We start from the raw sequence: 21,815 nt of genomic DNA, 5'->3' as shown, positions 1-21,815 counted from the left end.
TGTATATCTTCTTAAATGTTCTATAACACATCCATTAAATGAACAGGGAGAAGCATATATAACTGGATTTACCATCAAGTTTAACCATTGTGCATAGTATAAAATGTCAGGAAATAAGTGCAATAAACAGTAAATAATAGAAATAAAAATAATCCCACCAGAAAATACCATTTTTTTGTTTATTTGTTGTGAAATTATCCTGGACAGGTTCTTGACATTTCATATCTGGTACACTTTGGTGCCAAAAAATACCCAATAACAAAAAAAAGGAAAACACTGCTTATTCTTATATTTGTTTTTATTTTTGGTCTTTCTTTAGAATACAAAACACGAACCAAAATTCACAAAAGTAACATTTACAAAACAGATCGTTAAACTGAGGTGACTGAGGCAACATAGAAAAGCATGTCTGAAACAGTGATGTTGGTGGGTCAGCCTGGAACCTTGAGGTAAGCAATGTCAAAAAGGTCAAATATCTTAACTGTTTTTAATAATTAGTGCCTTTACTCAGTAGTGCTAATCACAAATTGTATGTGTTTGACCATTACTATTAGCATTATAATTTCCTAACATGTCCACATTTAGCAGCGATTAAAAGATGTAGTGCTTCAGACCTAAGAACTAAATGGCATGTAGGTTGAATATTCATGTTGAGCTTTATGGCACTATTTTAATGGGTTATATTTTAGTCGTCTAGCACACAAACACATACACCCACCCTCACACACACACACAACTCTGTTCCTACTCATTCAATGGTTGCAAATGGTTAAAAAAAAAAAAATCCTCTGCTTGCACCCAAACCCAGAATACTTGTTGCTAAAATAAGTGAATACTTTATGTCACCCAAAGCGTTTCAAGCAGGGATCAAAAGCTGCTCCAGACTTTTGCTAAAGTTAACGCAGTTTGTCCTAAAACGTGTAACGGGGCAGAAAAAAAAAATCAAACATGCGTAAAGCGACTAATTATTGGAATGGCCATCAGTCGAAGGCACAAACTCAAAGTCTCATCTTTCTCCTAAAATACAAAAAAAAAGGTAAGACATGACAATGCATAACACCGCATCGCTGAAGGAAACAATCAAAACTAGCGTCACTCACCAAAACACAAAGCAGTGAAAATAGCACAGTTTAGTCTGCACTGGAGTGCGCAGGTAGGTTTTTGCATGAACAAACATTTCTCGTCTTTTCTTATTTCACATACAAGACATGGTCACTGGTGATTCAGCATCGGAGATTATTACTTTTCTTTTTAGTTCCTTTGGATGTGTGCCTTTTTGTTGATTTTGCATCTGTCACTGCAGGTAGATTGAGCTAGCATTACTTCATATAGCTATATGTACACATGCATTCAACATCATAGGTGTACCCCAAATAAAAATAAAAATAAAAAAACTCCCTTTTCACCACTTAAAAGAGTTGAAGCTATAAAAACCTGCATGACAGTCCACAAAAAAAGGTTTGCATGGGAGCTGTTTGATGTGAGATATGCAGCAGGTTGTAGAGGTGCTGGCGCTGGGGTGTGGCGTGGGATGCAGTCGTATTCCGTCAAGGGGAAGAGGGGAAGGGGATAATGGGGACAGGGCCGATTCTTCACCACCTCCTTGTCTGAATGGCGCCCTCTCCGTATGTAGTTGGGTTTTAAGATTCACATTATGCTGGAAGAGGAGTAACTGGTTGCAAACTCTGGCAGAGCAGGTCTTCGCCGAGAGCAAAAAACACTGGAGTAGAGTGTGAATGCATATCTACCATCTCCTGACCTGCAGGGAGAACAACACGCGCTAGTTTGATGTCGAAGTCCATGCGTGACTTTGCTGATATGTTTCGGATGAGCACATCATACTCACGCTTCCCTCTCTTCACCACTGGGGCGGCACGTAGCTGTAGCTGGGTGTGCCGGGAGTCCGATATGTGGGCATCTGGTGGGGGGCAACAGATGCTGGTGATGGAGAGGTCAACAAAGTTCCTGAAGAGCAGAGTGAGAGCAGAAGATTTCTTTAAACAATGTTTGTCATAGATCATGAGGTACAAGGATATTAGAGAAGGGAAAGAATAAATCTTTTCCACCTCATTAAGTTCTCTTCAAGAGCAGTCGCCAACATATTTTGGAACCCTCAGACAAAAGCCCAAAGTCTGAGCCAAATCGGCGTTCAGTCAGCAGTCGCCAAACACTATATGTGAATTCTTCAAAGGGCTCGCCCACACATCACCTTCGCCAAACACTATTTCTAGCAGTGAAGACATCTAGACAAATCAGTAGAGAACGCAGAGGTGGTGGAGAAGGTATAAGAAGTGGTGACTTTTGCATATTGCTTTTATTTGAAGTACTATATATATACTGAGTCGGCTAAGAGCACGAGCCACACAAACTATAAAAGTGTATGAGGGAAATTATAAAATACATGAGTCATTTTTCCTGAGCCATGTAAAAGTTGGTATATTGTAAATGGCAAAATTGAGTATAATTACAAAGATATAAGCAATTTCCATTCAACTGTGATGTGACGCCCACTGAACCATTTCTCCTCTCCTCCATGATGATGAACGCGAGACTCCCAATCTCCTAACAGCAAGTCGCGTCGTGTGAACTTGCCATCACTTTCAGACAAACTACACTTAAACCACAAGTGGATTTGACCTGCACTTTTATTTGAACTCTTCTTTACCTCTCCTTAAATCCACAATAATGTAACATATCAAATCATCCGTATGATTCAAGTGACTTGACTAAAGACGTATGAAAACACTGTGGCTCACCAGCGGACATGGCCATGGTGGTGCCTGCAACCATCCCCATGGCGACGCCGTTGCGGTGGTGAGGCATGGTCGGGGCATACATGGCCGCAGGCATCCCGTTCGGCTGGACCACCGTCGTGTGATGGATCACATGAGGCGGTGCAGCGTACAGCGGCTGGGTGTAGTACATGGCCTGCTGTTGTGAGGGTGTTAACGCCTGGATAGGAGGAGAGCAGAACACCATGTGAAGGCTGAAAACACAGAGGTGAACCAGGGGGACCAGTGTCCGTCTACATGACAAGAAATTGACGGCGTACAGACCTGTGCATATGGGTTCTGTTGCGGGTAGGTGCTCCTGACAGGGTAGACAGCAGAAGGGTAGGGGTTGGGTGAGGCGGAGTATGGAGGCACAGTCCCTGAGTTGGGAGAGCAGGACATTTTGAAAGGAGTGCCCGGAGCGTAACCTGGAGAACGAGGGGGAGACGCCGTTAGGGCTGCAGGTTTTAAATGTGCTGTCTCTTAAATCTCTGGTTGTGGTTGAAGAGCAGCTGGAATGATTAGCCTTTTTTTTTATGTAGTACTCTGTGTCATCTTCCTCTGATGTGATATGATCATAATGCAGTTCAAATTATTATTTTGTCTATAAAAGGAGAGTCATGTGACAACTAAGAGCACTTTGGGTTGTAATCTTGACTAAAACTTCTATTTGTAGATCAGATTTTCACGAAACTTGGTGAAAGGATGGGATAAATGCCAGGAAAGAAGACACTGGACTTGGTATGGATCCAGACAAAGGGGCAGATCCAAGAATAGCTTTCTTTAACATTGTTTTAATATTTCCTCCAACTTTCCATAAAATAAATCATGTATTTTGCTGAAAAAAAACCAAATAATAAATCAGACTCATATGTGCGCAGGGAGATTGATTGACTGTTGGACAGTTGTAGTGTGAGGAAAAGCTATTCTCTAATCTTCTATGGTACTCTTACAGTGTATTAAGATAAAACCATTGGAACAAACATGTTTAATTTGATCAATTTAATGAAGCGGAATAATGTGAGTATGTGTAAAGCATTAATCGCCTCTATCTTAACAAAAACACTCTTCTTACCACCGGGGAAGGCTGCGTTTGCTCCTGCGTAGATGTTTGGATTGTACGCTGGAGCAGCTGCGTAGCCAACAGGGAATCCAGCTGCCATGAACCAAGAGAAACAGAGAGAGCAAAAAGGAATTTTATGTTTTTTGACTTTAGGATATTTTCCTTGAGTTTAGATATATGAGTCTTTAAATGGATTTAAATGATTACCTGGGTAGCCTAAACCTTTGGTATTGGCAAAGGGGACCCCTGTTGGGGATGGGCTGTAAACAGGATTCATTATGGTCACGTTCTCACAGGTGCTGTAGAGAGAAGCACAGTATTATTTTAAAACATGTTAAACTTAGATAGAGATAGAGAGACGACACTGAAACTCTGGTGAAATTTGAAGATGTAGACAAGAAGGACATCACCTTAAATAAGAAAACAATGTCAACCTGATACCTTGTGACAAAGACATACAAGTAGTCAGACCTTGTGAATAAGATCATGCTAAAGAAACTGGGCCCAGACGACACCAGTGAGGTACATTCATATTGAGTAACAACATCATTTTATATTCTTGTGTATTTTATCTTACAGCACAGTAACAGCAGCACTTCTGAACAAAAGGACTCAGACTAAAAACGCTAACAGGAGACTGCTGCCATGACTGTAGCAGACCACCAGGTGTCACTGTATTTGCTTTGTTTGAAGCCACTGATGCATCATTGACTCAATGATCCATGAGATAAACGTATGAATCCAACACTGATCCATGAGCGGTTCTCCTCGTTTCCCAAAAACTTTCATCCTCAGATATCAAGAGGGAAAACATAATAAACACAGTAGTCTAGAATGATACATGACCTTTGACTTCACATACAACAAATCAAACCTTGTGCGATTTAACTGCCCAGCTGTTTCTCCACATCGAATCAGATACAACAGTGTTTATGTGTTTTGTAATTTGTGTTAATGGCTCTATCATCCACCGAGACATCTGGAACAGAGCGTGCTGAGCTGCTGGTGTGATGAAGAACTGCTCCGTAAGCAGGATACTATTCATGGACATTTCTCTACACAAAACTATCCCACCACAATTTACTCACAATTTAAGACTGAGACAAATATTGATCTTACTTTTTTGCACGGTTCAATCTGAAATGGTAACCCAGCTTGTCTGGCAGTGTCAGCCTACTCTAACAATTCTGGAACCATGACAGAAAAATTGAGGAAAAAGCTTTTATCATTAATTCATTGCTCCTCCTTGCCAAATTCTATACAGCCTGCATAAATAAAAAAGGTTTTCAAGCCAAAGGCCCCTTTTCCTGATTTCCATAATAGTATTTAAAAATGAATAAATCCTGTTACAACAAGAAGGCCATAAACAGTAAATGTATGGGCATGTAAAGTGGGAATTTTATGGATTCACAAGATGTGCCCTTTTTTCTTTTTCATATTTTGTATTGTTATTTATTTATTTATCTGTCCTAGCTTGCGGTTGCAGAGTATTGAGTGATGCTGTAATTCAGCGCAGGTTATTATGGAGAGCAAATAGACAAAAAATGTCAAATGAAAACGTACAAATGGACAATTACTTGTGCGTAAACATAGATAAATGTCTTGAAATCTTACGTATCACTTTTAGATAATGTAAAGCACATTTGGGACAATTCTTTGAGTCTTTGTTCTCTCCATAAATGATTCCCCTCTTATCCGCACCCTGTAAACAGAACGCTCCGAGGCATCTCTCTGCTGCTGATCAATGAAACGTTTTGAGTTGAGAGCCAAAATCGTGTCTAAATCGTTGCTATGGAAATACAAGGAAAAAATTTCATTTCAAGAAATCTAAAATAACACAGGTTACCACTCCACTACCTGATTACAATTACAGAGAAGTGTTTTTTTTACCCCCTGAATTCCACATAGTAAATGATTACAGATGGAAATACAGATGAATGGACATTTATTTCCACGCAAATTTTATTTTTGGTCCTGATCAGCAACTCTGACCTAGCTAACTGATTTCTAACCTAGCTTTTCCTCACTAGACGATTAAGGTCGATCAGAGGTTCACTGTTGAGAAATCATATTTAATGGCTGCAGACAGTTTATTAATCAGCCCATCACCAGCCCAGGTGCTAAAGGAACCACAGCTCTTTATCTTTCAGTGATGAGACGGTTTAAAATTGACTGAGCACATGATCTAATTCTGTGGTGAGGGGTCCAGTGAGGACTGGGCTTGTTTGGGATGACCTTGCCAGGTAACACTTACTTTGTTCGTGTATCCGTTCACAAATATTCATAACTGGAATTACAACTATTTTGTGGAAACTGGTCTTGTGTTTTGCATGGTATGCTTAATTTAACACAGTGCAAGAGCAAGGCGTGGCTCTGCCAGAGCACTCACTGCAGAACTGTGTTTAAAATGTAACTACCAGCTCTGTTCCATAAACATTTCACTGTTTTTTGCCGTTTTTGAATTTTGCAACATTCTGTAAACTGCAATTCATCAAAAAGGTTTCAGTTCAGTAACACACAGTTTGTGTCATTCACATTTAATTTTTGCATTTCACAACTTTCTTTGCTCTGTTGCCAGAGGCAACTCTGACATCTGCTCTACATGATGCTCATTAGAAGAAGAGAACTCGGGTAGAGGTTTGTCTCTGTGCTGCGACAAACACCGTTACATCACTTTTCAGGGAAGTATTAAAGATTGAATGAACCACTAACTGTGTAGTGAGCTGAAAGTGACTTGTTTTAGCTAAAGGGAGGCATCTCCTCACGGCAGAATATGAGCTCATGATAGGATAGAACCCGACTATTATTTTCATTATTGATTGATTGAATTTTACATCTGTTTTTATGTGTCTATTTATGATATATTGTAAGGTGTCATTGGGTGTGTATAAAGGCGCTGTTAAATAAGATGTATCCTTAACTTTATTAGTTATCATTATTGATTAATCTATATTCTACTTTGTACAACAATAATAACTTTTTCAGTAAGCGTATCAGAAAAATGTGGGAATGCCTGTTAAATTAAATTAAAGAGACTCATGTGATAAAGAAAAATCTGCATATTTGAGAAGGTGAAAACAAAAAAGGTTTAGTTGGGCGAAAGGGCGAAAAATAATATCAAGATACAATGATTCACATGAGTCTATATCTATACTTATATTATTATTATTCATTTAAAGTTTAAAGGCTATTTTTTGCTCTGAGTGAGGGTTGTGGTTTTGTGCACTTCTTTATGATCAGAGAATTACTAACACATGCTAAACAGCAAAACATTTATAAAATCTGACATCGATCGATTATGTGAAACCTCCTCACTGGGCTCACACGATGCATAAGCATTATATCGACAACTTTTGTTGTAACCCTACTGAAGAAAATGATGTTGAGGCAGTTGACAACAAACTTAAGAAAATCATGTTACTATTCATGTGCAATTGTATTATTCATGGGCAACGTTACTATTCATGTAAAATATTACTATATCCCCATCATATTATGCTCAATATCATGTGCAATACTCCTTACTGACTTATTTTATTCTCAGGTTTACTGTTATATCAATTATTGGTTCTGCATTTACTCCATAAAAACATTTTATTTTCATTTATAATTCACTTTCTACTTATATTTATCTTTTCAGTAATCTTTTTTGACTAAAAACTTATATTGCATTATTCTCTGAAGTCTGTTGTATATTGTGATCCTGCAGCAAGCTGGCACAATACTTTTTGGGGGGTTAATACCGTGCAGTCTTATTTAATCTTATTGTGATTAGTATTATTGTTGTTGCCTTAAAAGTGATTATAAAATAATCCAAATATGTTGATCAACTAATCGACGAATCGGCTCGACTTGGCAGCTTTAGCTGTGATTAAAGCAGCGACGCACACATGCAGCTCAGCGAGCAGCGGTAACTCAGCAGATCTCCGGTGTCTGGTGTCAGAATGAGTCCCAACACAAAAACTGACAACAACAAAGAGAACACAACGCAATAGCTGAGCACAGGCCGAAGTGGATGAGCCTCGGGACCCGCGCGCTCCCACACACACACACACACACACACACACACAGGCTGCTGTTTACAGGTGACGTTATGTTCCTGCACGAATAAAGATGGCAACCTGTCAGTGGCAGAGCGGAGCAGCCGCGGCCGGGGCTTTGTTACCACAAGCGGGCTTGGCTCTCCGACTGCGGCCGCCCTGAGGACACCCATCCCCCGCAGCTTCATCGGACCCTGCGTCTACACTGACACCTGTCCCACCGCGGAGAACACCGCCGGCCCGTCGGTCGTCCCCCGGGCCAGCGGCGGACAGATGGGGGGGGGCAGCCTGTCCGCAAGGCCGCAGAACACAGCGCAGACACCGCCGTGTCCCGCAAACACCGCCGGCCCCCTCCCCCCACAACCACGGGTGAACACGCACTATGTCCCGCACACGATGACCCCCGGTGAGGTACGGTACCTGTACGGGTCGCGGTCGGGTGTCCCTCTGTCCTCTGCCGTCAGATGAGTCGTTGCAGCCGCTGCTCTGATCCAGATGCTTCGCTCAACTCTTTTGAGCACCGCGCGTCACTTCCGAGTGGCGTCACGTGGTCCGCATATATTTATTTTATTACGTTTATATAAAAAAAAATTACAAAACTAAAACCGATACACATTCAAATGTCCTTCATCAGATGACTCGGTCTCAGGTTGAGTGAATAAAGAAAGAAAAGAAAAACCGCAATACAAATAATAGATATATTTAATATCTGATCAGGTGAATCTTTTTATTTTTTCTCGCGTCTTTAGATATACAACCTTTTTTTTTTATTCCACAATATATGATCAATTTGCAAGACAATTATGAAACAGAAAATATAAATGTTTTGTTTAGTATTATTGTTCAGAGTCTCCAATGGCTGAATGAGGTTCCAGGTCCTTTGTGCTCTCAGTGTCGGTCCACTGCAACACAGTTACATTATACAAATGCCACACTGTAATAAAGTAGGACCAGACTGTTACACTACTATAATATAATTGTAACACTAACACTGCTACACTGAATTTTTGACAGTGTTAAACTGAAATGCTATAATGCTGTTTAACTGGGACATTGTAAGTGTCACCGTAACACAACTGTAAACGGTTTAAAACACGGTGACACTTTCAATGTAACACAACTGTATCAATGCTTCACTGTTATATGGTAAAACCAGAGTGCTAAATCATCACAGCTACGAGATAACACTGTAAAGGTGTAAGACTATAACATAACACTGTAACACTATATTTTGTAACACTGTAACACTGAGACCTGTGTCACTGCTACACTGTCACCATGCTACTGTGTTATACTGTAACAGTGTATCACAACTAGTTGTCACCATGCTACAGTGTCATTTGTAACACTGCAACATTTTAACACTGTAACCCTGCTAACTGTCACCATGCTACAATGCTACAGCTGCTAGTCTCTCTGTGGCAGCTCTTCCGCAGTGCTGCCCTCTGGTCCTGACAGAAACTAAAATAAATTGGAGTCGAGATGGGGGCTTTCTCTTTAATTGGCAGCTTTTCTCCAATGGATTTGACACAACGTGAACAACTCTTATGTGTACTGCTTCTTTTTGTGTTTAACTACCACGTTTTTTTGTCAGCCCCTCAGTGAGGTCTACTGTTCTTCCAGGACCTTGACGCATCGCCTCCATTCAGCCATTGGAGTCGGGGCAGCGGGGTCTGCGCTGTTGTGGTTTAGCTGCGATCTACGTGTGATTCCACAGCGAAATGTTGCCATGTAACCCCCATTAGGAGCCATTCTGCGGTGTAAGCTCAAGCTATTCTGTCGGCTGGCGTCGTCGGTGCGGAGCAAGGCAGTAATGTCTGGAGCCGTCGGTGGAGGAGGAGGCTCCTCCTGTGGGGGCGCAGCGGCGGCGGCCAGTTGCAGCTCCGCCGGCTCTCCCTACGCCGCCGCAGCCGGAGGAGGCGCGGGGGTGGCCGGGAGGCTGCCGGCCCGGGTCCTGGAGCACATCTTCTCCTACCTGGAGATGAACGACCTGATGCGCTGCTCGCTGGTCTGCTGGCACTGGAACAACATCCTGTCGGACGAAAACAGCGAGGTGTGGCGCAGCCTCTGCAGCCGGGCTCTGACCGATGAAGCCCTGCGGTCTGACATCCTGTGCAACCTGCCCACCTACAAAGCGAAAGTAGGTTCACCTGTGCACCACCTCTGTGTATGGTTGGGAGAGCAGTGATTACTTAGGACCCCAGCTCATAAATCTGCCGGTTCAGTGACACCTCCGTTCTGCAAACAGCTTCACGGGTCGTGGTGGATAGTGGCCTGCACGCCATAGTATTGACCGCCCGGAGACCCTTGTGTGATTCACGTTCAGCCTTGTAAATAATGCATTGAACAAATCTGTGTGTTTTCATCTCAGATTTTTTAAATGGGATTTTGTGAGAGGTTGTGTTTAGTCACAAAATGACTTTAGGGTAATGACTGACAAGTTAACCAGAAGATTGTTGTTGCTAGCAGGCAGCACATATTCATAACTGTGCACATCACAGGCTAGGAAGTGATAGAAAGTAAATTAATTTATAGAGCAATAACTGAATGGGATTGTCTGAAGGAAAACGTTGCTTAGTTTCCATGAGACCATGTGCACCCCCCTTAAGGACTCCTGGGGGTCCCCTGACCTCAGTTTGAGCCCTGCTGATCTGATAATACTGAATCCGATTCTACACCTTTTACAAAATGCAAAATCCAGCTCTGAGTGAAACCTCATACTTCTGCTGTTTCATGTGAGGATATTCATGACCTCAAACTGTAACTACCACTCTTATTCATCATTCATGTTTTCCAATTATCTAGAAATTCCAATAATACAGATAATGACCTTTTCACAGATTCGTTTAGCCGATAAAGAACTGATCAATCTCCCGTCTTCCACAGCTCAAGTCGTATCAACATGCCCTGAGCTCCCACGACTGCTCCCGCAACGTTTACGTGAAGAAGAACGGCTTCACCCTGCACCGCAACCCCATCGCCCAGAGCACGGACGGTGCGCGGGGCAAGATCGGCTTTTTGGAAGGGCGGCATGCCTGGGAGATCTGGTGGGAGGGCCCCCTGGGCACCGTCGCAGTAATCGGCATCGCCACGAAGCGGGCCTCTCTGCAGTGCCAGGGCTACGTGGCTCTGCTGGGCAGTGACGACCAGAGCTGGGGCTGGAACCTGGTCGACAACAACCTGCTGCACAATGGGGAGGTTAACGGAAATTTCCCACAGTGTAACAATGCACCCAAATATCAGGTGGGTTCTGGAGCCATGTCTGCAAGTTGTCTGTGATGCTGAAAACTTTGCACCTATTGATCTAAATAGTGAGACATGTTTACTGTCTTTGTTTAATCCAACACGAACATTTGTGATTATGTTTGTCCACAGATCGGGGAGAGAATCCGGGTGATCCTAGACATGGATGACAAGACGTTAGCCTTTGAGAGGGGATTCGAGTTTTTAGGAATAGCGTTTCGTGGACTTCCCAAAGCCTGCCTATTCCCCGCTGTCTCTGCAGTATACGGCAACACTGAAGTCACCATGGTGTACCTAGGAAAACCTCTGGATGGGTAGATCAGAACAACACGTGCCACACCGTTCAAACTAACACACCGCCAATGAGTGTAGGACTTTTTCCATCCACTGAGTGCCCGCCATGCTCCTTGCACCATGTCAGACGGTGGTCATGTTTCTTCCAAGCAATACAACTCAATTCATGTACAGAAAGAGAAGTACGGCTGGACATGAAGCCAGAGGCCGGTTTTGGACTAAAGAGACTACAGGAGAAAAGGGAGGTGTGGGAAAGCTCATAAACACGTTTCTGGATCAATGTGGAAGCATCCACTTTTACAGTTCAGCTGCTGGACTTTTTTTATTTACGTGACCGGGGGGAACATAGATGGTATGTCCGCTTGAATGAGGCCAAAACCATTCTAAACCGTGACAAATACTTTAAGATATCGTTTTATTGAGTGACACAGTAGTCGTTATAACTAGCTGAGATAAAGGAGACAGTGCATTGTGGATTGACACAGGTGAACTATAGACTGGATATAAAGGTTTTATGCCAAATTAATATGACCTATAATGTTGTGTTTTGACAAAGTCAACCCGAGGGGGTGGGGACCATCTGTCATTCACTTGCATGGACCCTGGAGTGTGGACCCAAACATTTGTCCTCTTGTCCTCTGAAAATCTCCTCCAGTCGTGTTGGAAAATATACCTGTATCATATTAATGTTTGTCCTTTTTTCAATGTGCTATTGTAGTATTACACACTATTTATTGGTTTTATGTATGGTACTATTGATAGTGTATGTCATAAGGCCTGAAAATAAAGTCTACATGGTGCCACTCTGAGGAAAAAGAAAGTTGGATGTGTTTTTTGGCTGCACAGAATATATGGCATATATATACACATACTGGACAGCTGTGGATATGCAGACTGACTTTTACTGACTGTGCTTTATATAAATATATAGTTGTTTCCAGTTAATGCCACAAGCATCTTTAAACGTTTAAAGATACAGACTAAAGATCATTCACATGTTCCCTTACCCTGCAGCCACTTCACTGCAAGGCAAGTCTAGTAGTTTTATTCATAAAGCTAATTTCATACACTCAGAGGTAGATTCAAGATGTTGCACAGGGACATTAAAACACAGTCATCATTTTACTAGTTGTTTAGAGTTATCAAGACTAGGATCCAGTATCTGTCCCTGCCTGACCTGCTGCAGTATCATAAACACTTCAGAACTGTGTACAGTCAGGGAAAGGCTAGAGAATACAGAAAAATATATATCGTCTGAACAACAAAATATATTCAGCTTCACATCGGCATCGTTAGAGTTGTAATTAGGGTTCAGCCACAACGCTGATACTTTAAATCAAGTTACAATGTGATTTATAGAGGAGCCTAATGAATGAGATATGTTACTGCTTATGATCTATTGAATATGTGCTAAGAGCTTAGGAGCCTATATTTCCAACTACTTGTACCATTCTCTGAGAATCTACATGTGTATCCTAATGTAGCAGCACCTAAAGCTTCCTGTCATTCTGTTCTGGCCGAGTCTCTGCATCTTGTTTTGACCATGCTGTGTTTCTGTAAGACTGATCCTGGGACTGACAGTACCCGTGTCCTCCAGATCACCATCAAACCTATTACAGCTGCCTCAGAGTGACTTTGTTCCCGCTTATCGAACCATCCCCTGTTCATGTGAAAAGACATAAGCAAGACACCTGGTGTGATAATGTGGTAATGATTACTGAGTACTCGTGGGTCAGAAGACTCCTTTCTGAGGACCTCTCAAGCATGTAATATGTCCTGTTTCCACAAGAGGACAGTGATTATCTTTGTGTTATGCCAACAGATATGAGTATTACGCCACAGAAGGCCTGATCATGTGAAGTTGGATGTCAAGCAGGTTGTCTTTTAATCAATCTACGTGCATGTTTTGAAGGTATTAGATGGAAGACATTAACTATTTGTGTGAATCTGTTCTTAAGAAAAAAGGGGTAAGCTGGGACATTGAGAATTCTCCTTCCTATAGGGGTGTTGTGGGGTGAGAGCTGACTAGACCATCACCCATGGGACTGTTCTCCCCAACTGATATACTAAAAATGCAAAGCAAATTTTCGTAGTGCACCGTAGTGTCCATCAGGCGACAGACAAAGAATACTTCGCAAAAGATCATTTCAGGTGGTTGTTATCACACTGATGTATGTTCTGGTAAGTTCGGGTTTATTTTATTTAATTGATTTGATAAAAAGGTGATCGGCTTCAATCTGCCACCTCTACAGGACCTGTTTGCCTCTAGGACCCTGAGGCGTGCAGGTAAGATTGTGGCTGATCCTTCCCATCCGGGTCACCAACTCTTTGAGGTTCTTCCCTCGGGCAGGAGGCTGCGGTCCATCAGGACCAAAACCGCCCGCCCCAAGACCAGCTTCTTCCCGGCTGCCGTTGGCCTCATCAACAAGGCCCGGGACCCCCACCTGACTCTGACTTTTATTCCACCCCCACAACTCAAGGATGTGTCAAATTAACACATTATATTATATTATACTGCATTACATTGCATATTGCAATCTGACACTGTTCACTGTCTTGCATTTCACTTTTTACTTCACTTTTTATATCTTTTATCTATTATATATATTTTATTTAGATATGTTTATGTCTAAATAAATGTCTAAATAAATATTAGAAAAAGGGAGTAAATAAGAAGTCAATAGTGAGTAAATATATATTGTTTCTTTTTATTGCCTTTAAGATTAAGATGCATTTATTTGTCCCAAACACATGCACAGACACACTCATGCATTGTAGGGAAATTTAACCTCTGCTTTTAACCCATCTGGTGCAGGACACACAGAGCAGTGAGCGACCATGTACGGCGCTCAGGGAGCAGATGTTGGGGGAGTAAGGTGCCTTGCTCAGGGGCACTAGACAGGGTAGGTAGAATCCTCTTGGATTTTTGGACAGATCAATCCAGGTTCGTCTTTTTGTTGTTTCTCCGTGGAGCCGAACCAGAGACGAACCAGAGACCTTTTCTGCCCATAGTCCAAGTTTCTGCCACTAGTCCACCGCCTCTCTTTTCTTATGTGTGTTGTATCTATTGTGTTTGTATGTTTTTATGTTCTATGTTCATTGTATGCACCAATAACCAGAGCAAATTCCTCATAGGTGTAAATCTACTTGGCATTAAATACATTCTGATTCTGAAGGACATGCAGCCTTCAGCCACCAGGGTGCCCCCAAGGTTCTTTTTCTCTGGTGCATTTTGTTTTAAAGTGGCCATTGTTCTGAAGCATTGCTGCCCCAGCCGATCACTGGAGGAACTGTAAGTGTTGGTGGGAGCTAAATGTATTTATGTAAAATTGTGTGATAAAATACATTTTCCAGTGAGCCCAACCAGCAAATGCTCTTTTTCTCTATCAGATATTTGACCTTGCTGAGAGGACATGAAAGCCAACATGGAGACAATCATGTTGCCACTCATAGTTGGAAAAGAGTCAGAAAACGAGTCCCACAGATGTCCAGTATGAAAACAGGAAGGACTCACCAACAAATCAATTCTCCAAGGACAGGACCATCACTTCCTGTTTCCTTATTCCCTATTCTTGCACCCCTGCAGCAACACGTTCAGAAATGGACTTGACTGAAAAACACAATAGACCTAAAGGTTGCTTTAAGAAGCTGGGCCACAAACACACATAAAGGCAGAGTTTACTGAAGGTACCTGAAGCAGCCATTATATTGAAACTAAAGCATTGGAGGACTTGTTTACTCACTTGGTGCACAATGCCGTAATATTATTTGTGCTTTTCCATCAGTCATCCTCTTGATTCCCTGTCTCACGGTCCAAGAGCACTATGACTCCTCTGTATATTACTTTATACACATAGAGTTCAGTGTCTCTTTGAGTGTAAACATGTCTTTTGTGCTGCGAGAGGCCGAAGATCAGGCAGGAAGGGTGTGTGTCGTGCGATTTCCTCTCTTGTAGGTTGAATGATCACACCAAGCCGAGAGTGTGAAGGGTGTGTTCTCACTGGTTTTTGTGGTGGCAGTTGTGCTACCAAACCATGCTTGTCTGTTCAACAGCATTTCTGTCATCGGGTTTAGAGGTAAAAAAAACAATCTGCAGTGCTGGTTGAAAGCTGTTACGCCTGCACTCGCCTTCCTGTGGCCCTTGAGAACCTCTTTCTGATTGCAGCTTGTCCATGTGACTTGATTTCCGTTGCCTGCCTCCTGCTTCCGTGAATAGTAAAAAAAGAGGCATCAGTGGTTCAGCGAGAGCAGAAGCAGGCAGCCGAGCTTCACACACGAGAACGTGCTCTGCAAGGGCGAGTCAACCAGCGTTATGGTCAGGGGATCAACCATCGGTGGCTTGGGAAATCTTCACCTAACCACCAGGGTAAGTAAATGCACTGTGCACTCGGCTATTTTGCAGCTGCATGCACGCGCCTGTTGAAAGAAAGCCAACATATATGCTGTGTCTGAATTAAGAATATAAATGCATATTATCTTTAGCCTCTTTGAGACACGTGCCTTTTCTGACTTAATCATAACTCAGCATTAATGTTGAAAAGAAAGTTGCACCGTTATTCCATATTTATATTATTGAATTGCTTAGAGGTGCATTGGAATGATGTCTCTTGAATTATGTATTTGCACACATTTATGCTAGTTTGTTAAATTATTTAGCTTAATGACACAAAATCACCTCAATTTTATAATACAGTTTTGGTTTGTATCCCTCAATGATATTTGAACCTTTTTTTACTTTGAAGAATAGAACACTATATACTCTGCATTTATGCAATATAACTTTGCGTGTTATTATCATAGATCATGCGGTTTTCTCACAATCAAGTTTTAAAAAGTCCAAAAGGACATGTAAAAGTAGTGTTGTGTAAAATGTCTATGTTACAAACTGCAGAGGTTCATCACTTTCAGCCATGTGGATCATGTGGTAAAATCGAACGAGAACAAGATTGCAGAGATAACGTGTTGTTGCCTGAAAGTATTTTCCCTTTTTTTCATTACTAAAATAAAAAAAAATTAAAAATAGTTTGAAGAAATTGAAATAAAGGAACTCCATATTCAGTTTGTGTTGCCAGCGGTTTGAAATTTTGCGAAAATGGTAGCTGCTGCTTCATCACAGAGAGGACATTCAATCTCAACAGAGGAGAACACAATCCAACATTTATCAAATTATTTGACTCTGCTTTTTACTGGGACATCTTCCCACACTGTGTAGGCTCATCTTCATTCAACAGACATTAAATCTACATATTAAGGACACAAACAAACCCCATTCAGTACAGGACCTCGACCATGAGAGACATATGAAGTGGACACGTCATTTTCAAGTCGCCGTTAAAGCCTAAGATATGACAGCAAAACAAATTTGCTCAAAGATTCAAAGAGGTGTTCGCCAGGACCAGACCACAAAACCTTCAGAATAAAATAAATAAATGAAAATCTCAATGCCTGGACATTTTTTTGTTTTTCAAGTTTTTCAAGTTTTTCAAGGTTGAATGTAAACGCCTGTGGCAATCAGCACTTTGATAAAGATGTTGATTTCTCCAACTCTTCATGAACAGAGCAAACATTTCAAGACACGGTTTCTCATTTCATGATACCAGACTTTACATTCAGATCACAGTACGCAGGTATTAAGAAGTTGTAAAGTTTTAGATCAAATTAAACGAAAGGATCTAATGTTGTAGAATAAGACATCATTCAGCGTCTAATTTCTCTCTCCCTGTGTCTTATTGTCAACAGTAAAGATGTTAAAATGCCAGTCCACGGACTCACTCCCATCCTGCTCTGCTTGTTACCCGTCTGGATTATACCGAGCCCAGCATGGGGTCATCCACAGCTCAGCGAATGTCGGCTGGTAAGAGGTCTCACCTTCACTCGGCAGCTGGTTGTGAAATCTGAGGAGCACTATAAAGATCCAAGTTTCTGTGTTAGTCCTTAGTAATTATGGTTTGGTCTGAAGGCCCAGTATCTGGTTGTGTGTGTTTTTAAAATGTTCATGATGAATGAAAGAACCAGCAACAAAGAGTTTAAGATTTTAACTATTAAATGATAAAGATGAACCAAAGAAGCCATCTTCATTTGCAACTAAATCCAGATTGCCTGGGATATAAATTGACAGATTTATTCAAATGTACCTGAGCGACCAAAACTTGTAAATTAACTCTGTAGGGCAAATATCTCACCCAAAGGCCCAACAGTCCCATTTCGAAACCAGGTTTAAATTGACCAGATCCACATTTTTATTTGGATCTGCACAAAATTACACACACTGATAAATATCAGTGCTCTAAAAATATCAACATTTTCTATTTATTTAATGGGCCTTATATTAAATAAAATAAAACACAAATCCCTGGATCCGTCCCCTGATTTATCGAATACTTTTTGGGGTATTTCATGAAAATCAGGTGAATCGTTTGTCACATAAAAAACAATCAGACAACGCTATTGAAACCATAACCTCCTTGGCGGAGGTAAAAATCTGTGTGTTTATCGCAATGTTTGGACTGGCCCTTTGAATTGAACAGCAGAGCTTGTGATAAACTAATTCTTTCTCGATTTTGATTTCATACGTTTAATATGAAGAGTCTCACTAACATCTATGTGAGACTATGAAATGCTGCCTTGTGCTTTTTGTCCTTGAGCCTGGTAAAATAATTAATTAACAAGAATGTCAAACTCTTGGAGGAATAACACCACCCTGATACAAAACATAGTAACTATTTGTGGTCTTAACGTGCAAAGGCTATTACAGGAACTTCCTGTTCCAGTTAGATTTCTCTCCCTTAAACAAATAACTCATTAACTTATGTTTGGATTGCATTCTTAAAGCTAGGGATGGTAATCCTGGGAAAGCTAACAAGAACAGGCTACACTATTTATCCTTCACAGGTAAACCTAGCTCCCTGCAACACGTACTGTCTGACAACTGATAGAAGCCAGCTATTGTCTCCGCTTCAGCGGTGGATGCCTCCTTTAACTCTACCTTTGATTTGTGTACTCTTCTTTTCTCTGTAGATACAAAGAACAGCTCTCTGCAACGATGCCAAGCTCAGTTCTGTGCCTCCGGGACTGCCACGCAACATAGAGGAACTTCAGCTCAACTACAATCACCTCCAAACACTACAGGACGACTCTCTGCTCCGTTACCCTTCACTAACCAGTCTGAGCGTAGCTTGTAACAGTTTGGAGAAATTAGAATCAAACACTTTTCGAGACTTAAGGTTGTTAGAAAGCCTCAATTTGGCCAATAACAATCTGTATATCGGTTACCCAGAAACCAGCCAGGCATTAAAGAAGCTACCTGGTCTCAAAGTTCTGGATCTGTCAGAGAACAAACTGGAGGATGAAATGGCAGCCACTCTTCTCCAAAATCTGACTTCCTTAGAGTACCTCAATCTTTCTGGAAACCTCTTGCGGAGACTGGACGAGACCTCATTCAGGGACCTGAACAAGCTGAAAGAGCTCAACCTGCAAAGGAACATCATATTCGAGATTGATGGAGCCTTTGGCAGCAATTCCAAGCTCCAGCGGCTCAACTTGGCCTTCAACGACCTGCCTTGCCTAACAGACTTCCACATGACCCACCTAGTGGTCCTCAATGCCAGCCACAACTTCATTGAGTGGTTCATCTCCAGACAAGACCTCAATGACACTTTCCAGCTGGAGACACTTGATCTTTCAGATAACAAACTGCTCTTCTTTCCTTTCTTACCCAGCCATAGTCACTTACGCAACCTTTACCTGTCCCACAACCGCCTTAGGTTCTACGAACAGCTGGCAGACAATGCCACGTTACCTAACTTAACGACAACTGTGGAGTTCTACAACCTGAGGAAGAATGTGAGCAATGTGACTGCCGAGTTGTGGGATGACAGTCTTCATGGGGACATCTCTTCTCTAGAGATTTTGGATATAAGAGGAAACCAGGTCGAGTATTTCCCCTATGGGTTCATCCAGAAAATGCCCTTCCTGTCAAGACTTCAAATGTGCACCAACTGTCTGGAATCCTTAAATCTAACTTCCGAGCAGTTCCCTGGCAGCTTGTACGAGCTGGACATCAGCAACAACAGGCTGAAGCAGGTTGTAGCAGATGAAGGAACGCTGACGGTTCTTGGCAATCTGACCTACTTCAACCTGAGCCTGAATGATCTTGATAGGTTACCCTCGAGATTATTTTCTTCACTGCCAAGCCTCAGGTCGGTGGATCTCAGCTACAACCGCATTGACATTTGTCTCGCTGAGGAAGCTGAGATCAGTACAGACCGTGTCTCAGCTTGTGTGGATTGGAGAAATGTTGTGTCCCTTGGGCAGCTTTACCTCAAAGGATGCAACCTTGAATTAATTCCATCGTCTGCATTTGCAGGGTTGTCGCTAACGCACCTGGAACTGTCCGATAACCGTGGACTCGTCCTGCAATCGATACAAAGCCTCAGCAGAACTTTACAGCATCTAGGTTTGGGAAACACTGACATACAAGACTTTGACTTCTCCCATTTTAAACATCTGAAGTTTTTAAACATTTCAAGGAACTCTCTCGCCCACGTTTCCCCTTCCCTCCTAACTCTTGATCTGAAAGTGCTCGACTTGAGGGACAACAGACTGTCCACTATCCCCCAAGGTCTGGCTAACGCATTAGCTCCAAACCTGCAGATTGTTTTCCTCACAGGAAATCCGTTCAACTGCTGCCAAACAGAATGGTTCAGGACCTTTGAAAATTCAAAAACAATCAAAATGGTCGGACTATCAGACATCGAATGTGAAGATCCCTTCCGAACGCAGCGATTGCAGCACTTAGAGTCATCTGTGTGTTTCAACAAAGCTGGGGAATCTATATACTGGTACATCCTGCTCTTCGTGTCCATAAGTCTTTCATTTGTTGGCATCTCAGTTATGGTTCTTCTCACGTTCAAGCCCCAGATGCTAAAAAAATCGATTAAAAAGAAGTGTCTGAAGTCTACGTCTTATTGATAATGATACCCAAAATAAAATTGTAATCTCCACAGCATATTACTGAGAAATGTTAACTGAATGTATTTTGGTAATGAACTGAATTTTTTGTAAAAGTGTCTGTGTTGATGAAGGAGCAATTGTAAAAGAGTATGTAAATAACATTGTGTTGAGTTTTTCTTTACATTGCTTAGTTTCGTTCATTGACATGCGGCTCTATACGACTATTTGACATCCTTATGTAAAACTGTGGCTGCGTTCTTGTGGGTGCATGGCGTGTGCGTGTGTTTGGGTGTGTGTAAGCTTGAGCGTGGGTGTATGAGTGTGTCAACATATGCAGAAGTAATGTGATGCAAGCAGTTGCTATAAGCAGCAGAGGAAACATGAAATTTCCTGTTTTGCTAAGATGTGCAGCAACTGCCCAGTTCTGTATCTCGAGGAGGAGGGGTCTGAAGTTTCCCTGCCAGTGGCACTCAGATGAAACATGAAGATTCCAGGGTGTCACTTCTACTGAGGAGTTAGAGCCATATATTGATGTTTGTCAGAAAACACAGTGACAGGCAACTAAGTTTTAACAAATATATCCAGAGACCACGTGAGCATTATACTGTTTAACAGGGGACCTATCAGCCAAGTGTCACACACAGTGCAAAGACATTTTATGCCTCTCCCTTCATGTTCATGTGCTCAGTTGCCCAAAAGCAGGAGTTGATCTAGCTGCAGCAGAACGCCGGAGGCTTAACCAGAAAGAAACCAGAATACCGCTGTGGTGATGCTCAGGGTCATGGTGGTTGGAGCTCAAAAAAAATTGAAAGAGGAGCGCAGCCTCATTAAAAGCCTCACATTTTTACATATCTTTTGCAAAACGTCACCGCTCTGTCAAAGAGCTAAAATAGATCTGAGCGAGTCTTCCTGTGCAGGGCAGCGCTGATTAAGCTTTATCATGCAAACAAGTTCAGATAAGACAAAACAGAGACAACTCGGGGAAGCACCTGACCTTTTAATTTTCAGCTCACCACCGTTCGCCTTATAATGAAAAACATGAACCATGACCGGGCGCACATCCTCTGAATTCTTCAAGAATCTTAAAAGAAGGAGAAATCGATGAAGTGCTGCTCGGCCGATAAAAGGCGTCAACAGCCTTTTTCACAGTCGTAGAGTTGCAGCCGAGAAATCATCTTTTGAGGAAGGCCCTTTGACACTTGTGACAAACTGTTGACCAAGAGGAATTTTTTTTTGATTAGTCAACTGTTTAAGGTCAGGAGTCAGAGGATATATGAATTATGTCAGAGGGCAACGCACTCACACACGTCAGACAAACCTTGATAAGATCTTTGTCGCCAACGCAGTGAATACACTGGAGGCAATGACCGGTGACTACATATGTGCTACATATGAATAACAGAACTGTCTTTATATAGCTCAGCAAATCGCCAGACCCACAGTGATGCCGCT

The 21,815-nt window shown here is 42.0% G+C and overlaps 3 protein-coding genes across 3 annotated transcripts; 2 read left to right on the top strand and 1 right to left on the bottom strand.

The window, feature by feature from the left end:
* Nucleotides 1–165: 165 nt before the first annotated feature.
* Nucleotides 166–8,410, bottom strand: fam168b (family with sequence similarity 168 member B). Its single transcript, XM_062379682.1, has 7 exons — nt 8,295–8,410; nt 4,042–4,133; nt 3,847–3,927; nt 3,057–3,199; nt 2,757–2,952; nt 1,847–1,965; nt 166–1,759 (listed from the first exon to the last, which is right to left on the bottom strand). Exons 2-6 carry the CDS (start codon nt 4,109–4,111, stop codon nt 1,859–1,861), a joined length of 597 nt encoding a protein of 198 aa, XP_062235666.1. The 5' UTR covers nt 4,112–4,133; nt 8,295–8,410; the 3' UTR covers nt 166–1,759; nt 1,847–1,858.
* Nucleotides 8,411–8,658: 248 nt separating this feature from the next.
* On the top strand, nt 8,659–12,242 carry fbxo45 (F-box protein 45). Its single transcript, XM_062379974.1, has 3 exons — nt 8,659–10,014; nt 10,761–11,117; nt 11,250–12,242. Exons 1-3 carry the CDS (start codon nt 9,688–9,690, stop codon nt 11,433–11,435), a joined length of 870 nt encoding a protein of 289 aa, XP_062235958.1. The 5' UTR covers nt 8,659–9,687; the 3' UTR covers nt 11,436–12,242.
* Nucleotides 12,243–15,624: 3,382 nt separating this feature from the next.
* nrros (negative regulator of reactive oxygen species) lies at nt 15,625–20,522 on the top strand. Its single transcript, XM_062379875.1, has 3 exons — nt 15,625–15,777; nt 17,151–17,265; nt 18,429–20,522. The coding sequence occupies exons 2-3, from the start codon at nt 17,164–17,166 to the stop codon at nt 20,379–20,381; spliced, it is 2,055 nt and encodes a 684-aa protein (XP_062235859.1). The 5' UTR covers nt 15,625–15,777; nt 17,151–17,163; the 3' UTR covers nt 20,382–20,522.
* The last annotated feature ends 1,293 nt before the right edge of the window (nt 20,523–21,815 follow it).

Source organism: Platichthys flesus, chromosome 21, assembly GCF_949316205.1.
Source record: "Platichthys flesus chromosome 21, fPlaFle2.1, whole genome shotgun sequence".
Classification (NCBI taxonomy): Eukaryota; Metazoa; Chordata; class Actinopteri; order Pleuronectiformes; family Pleuronectidae; genus Platichthys; species Platichthys flesus.
The sequence above is the reverse complement of the archived record's forward strand: the minus strand, read 5'-3'. Positions and strand labels throughout refer to the sequence as shown.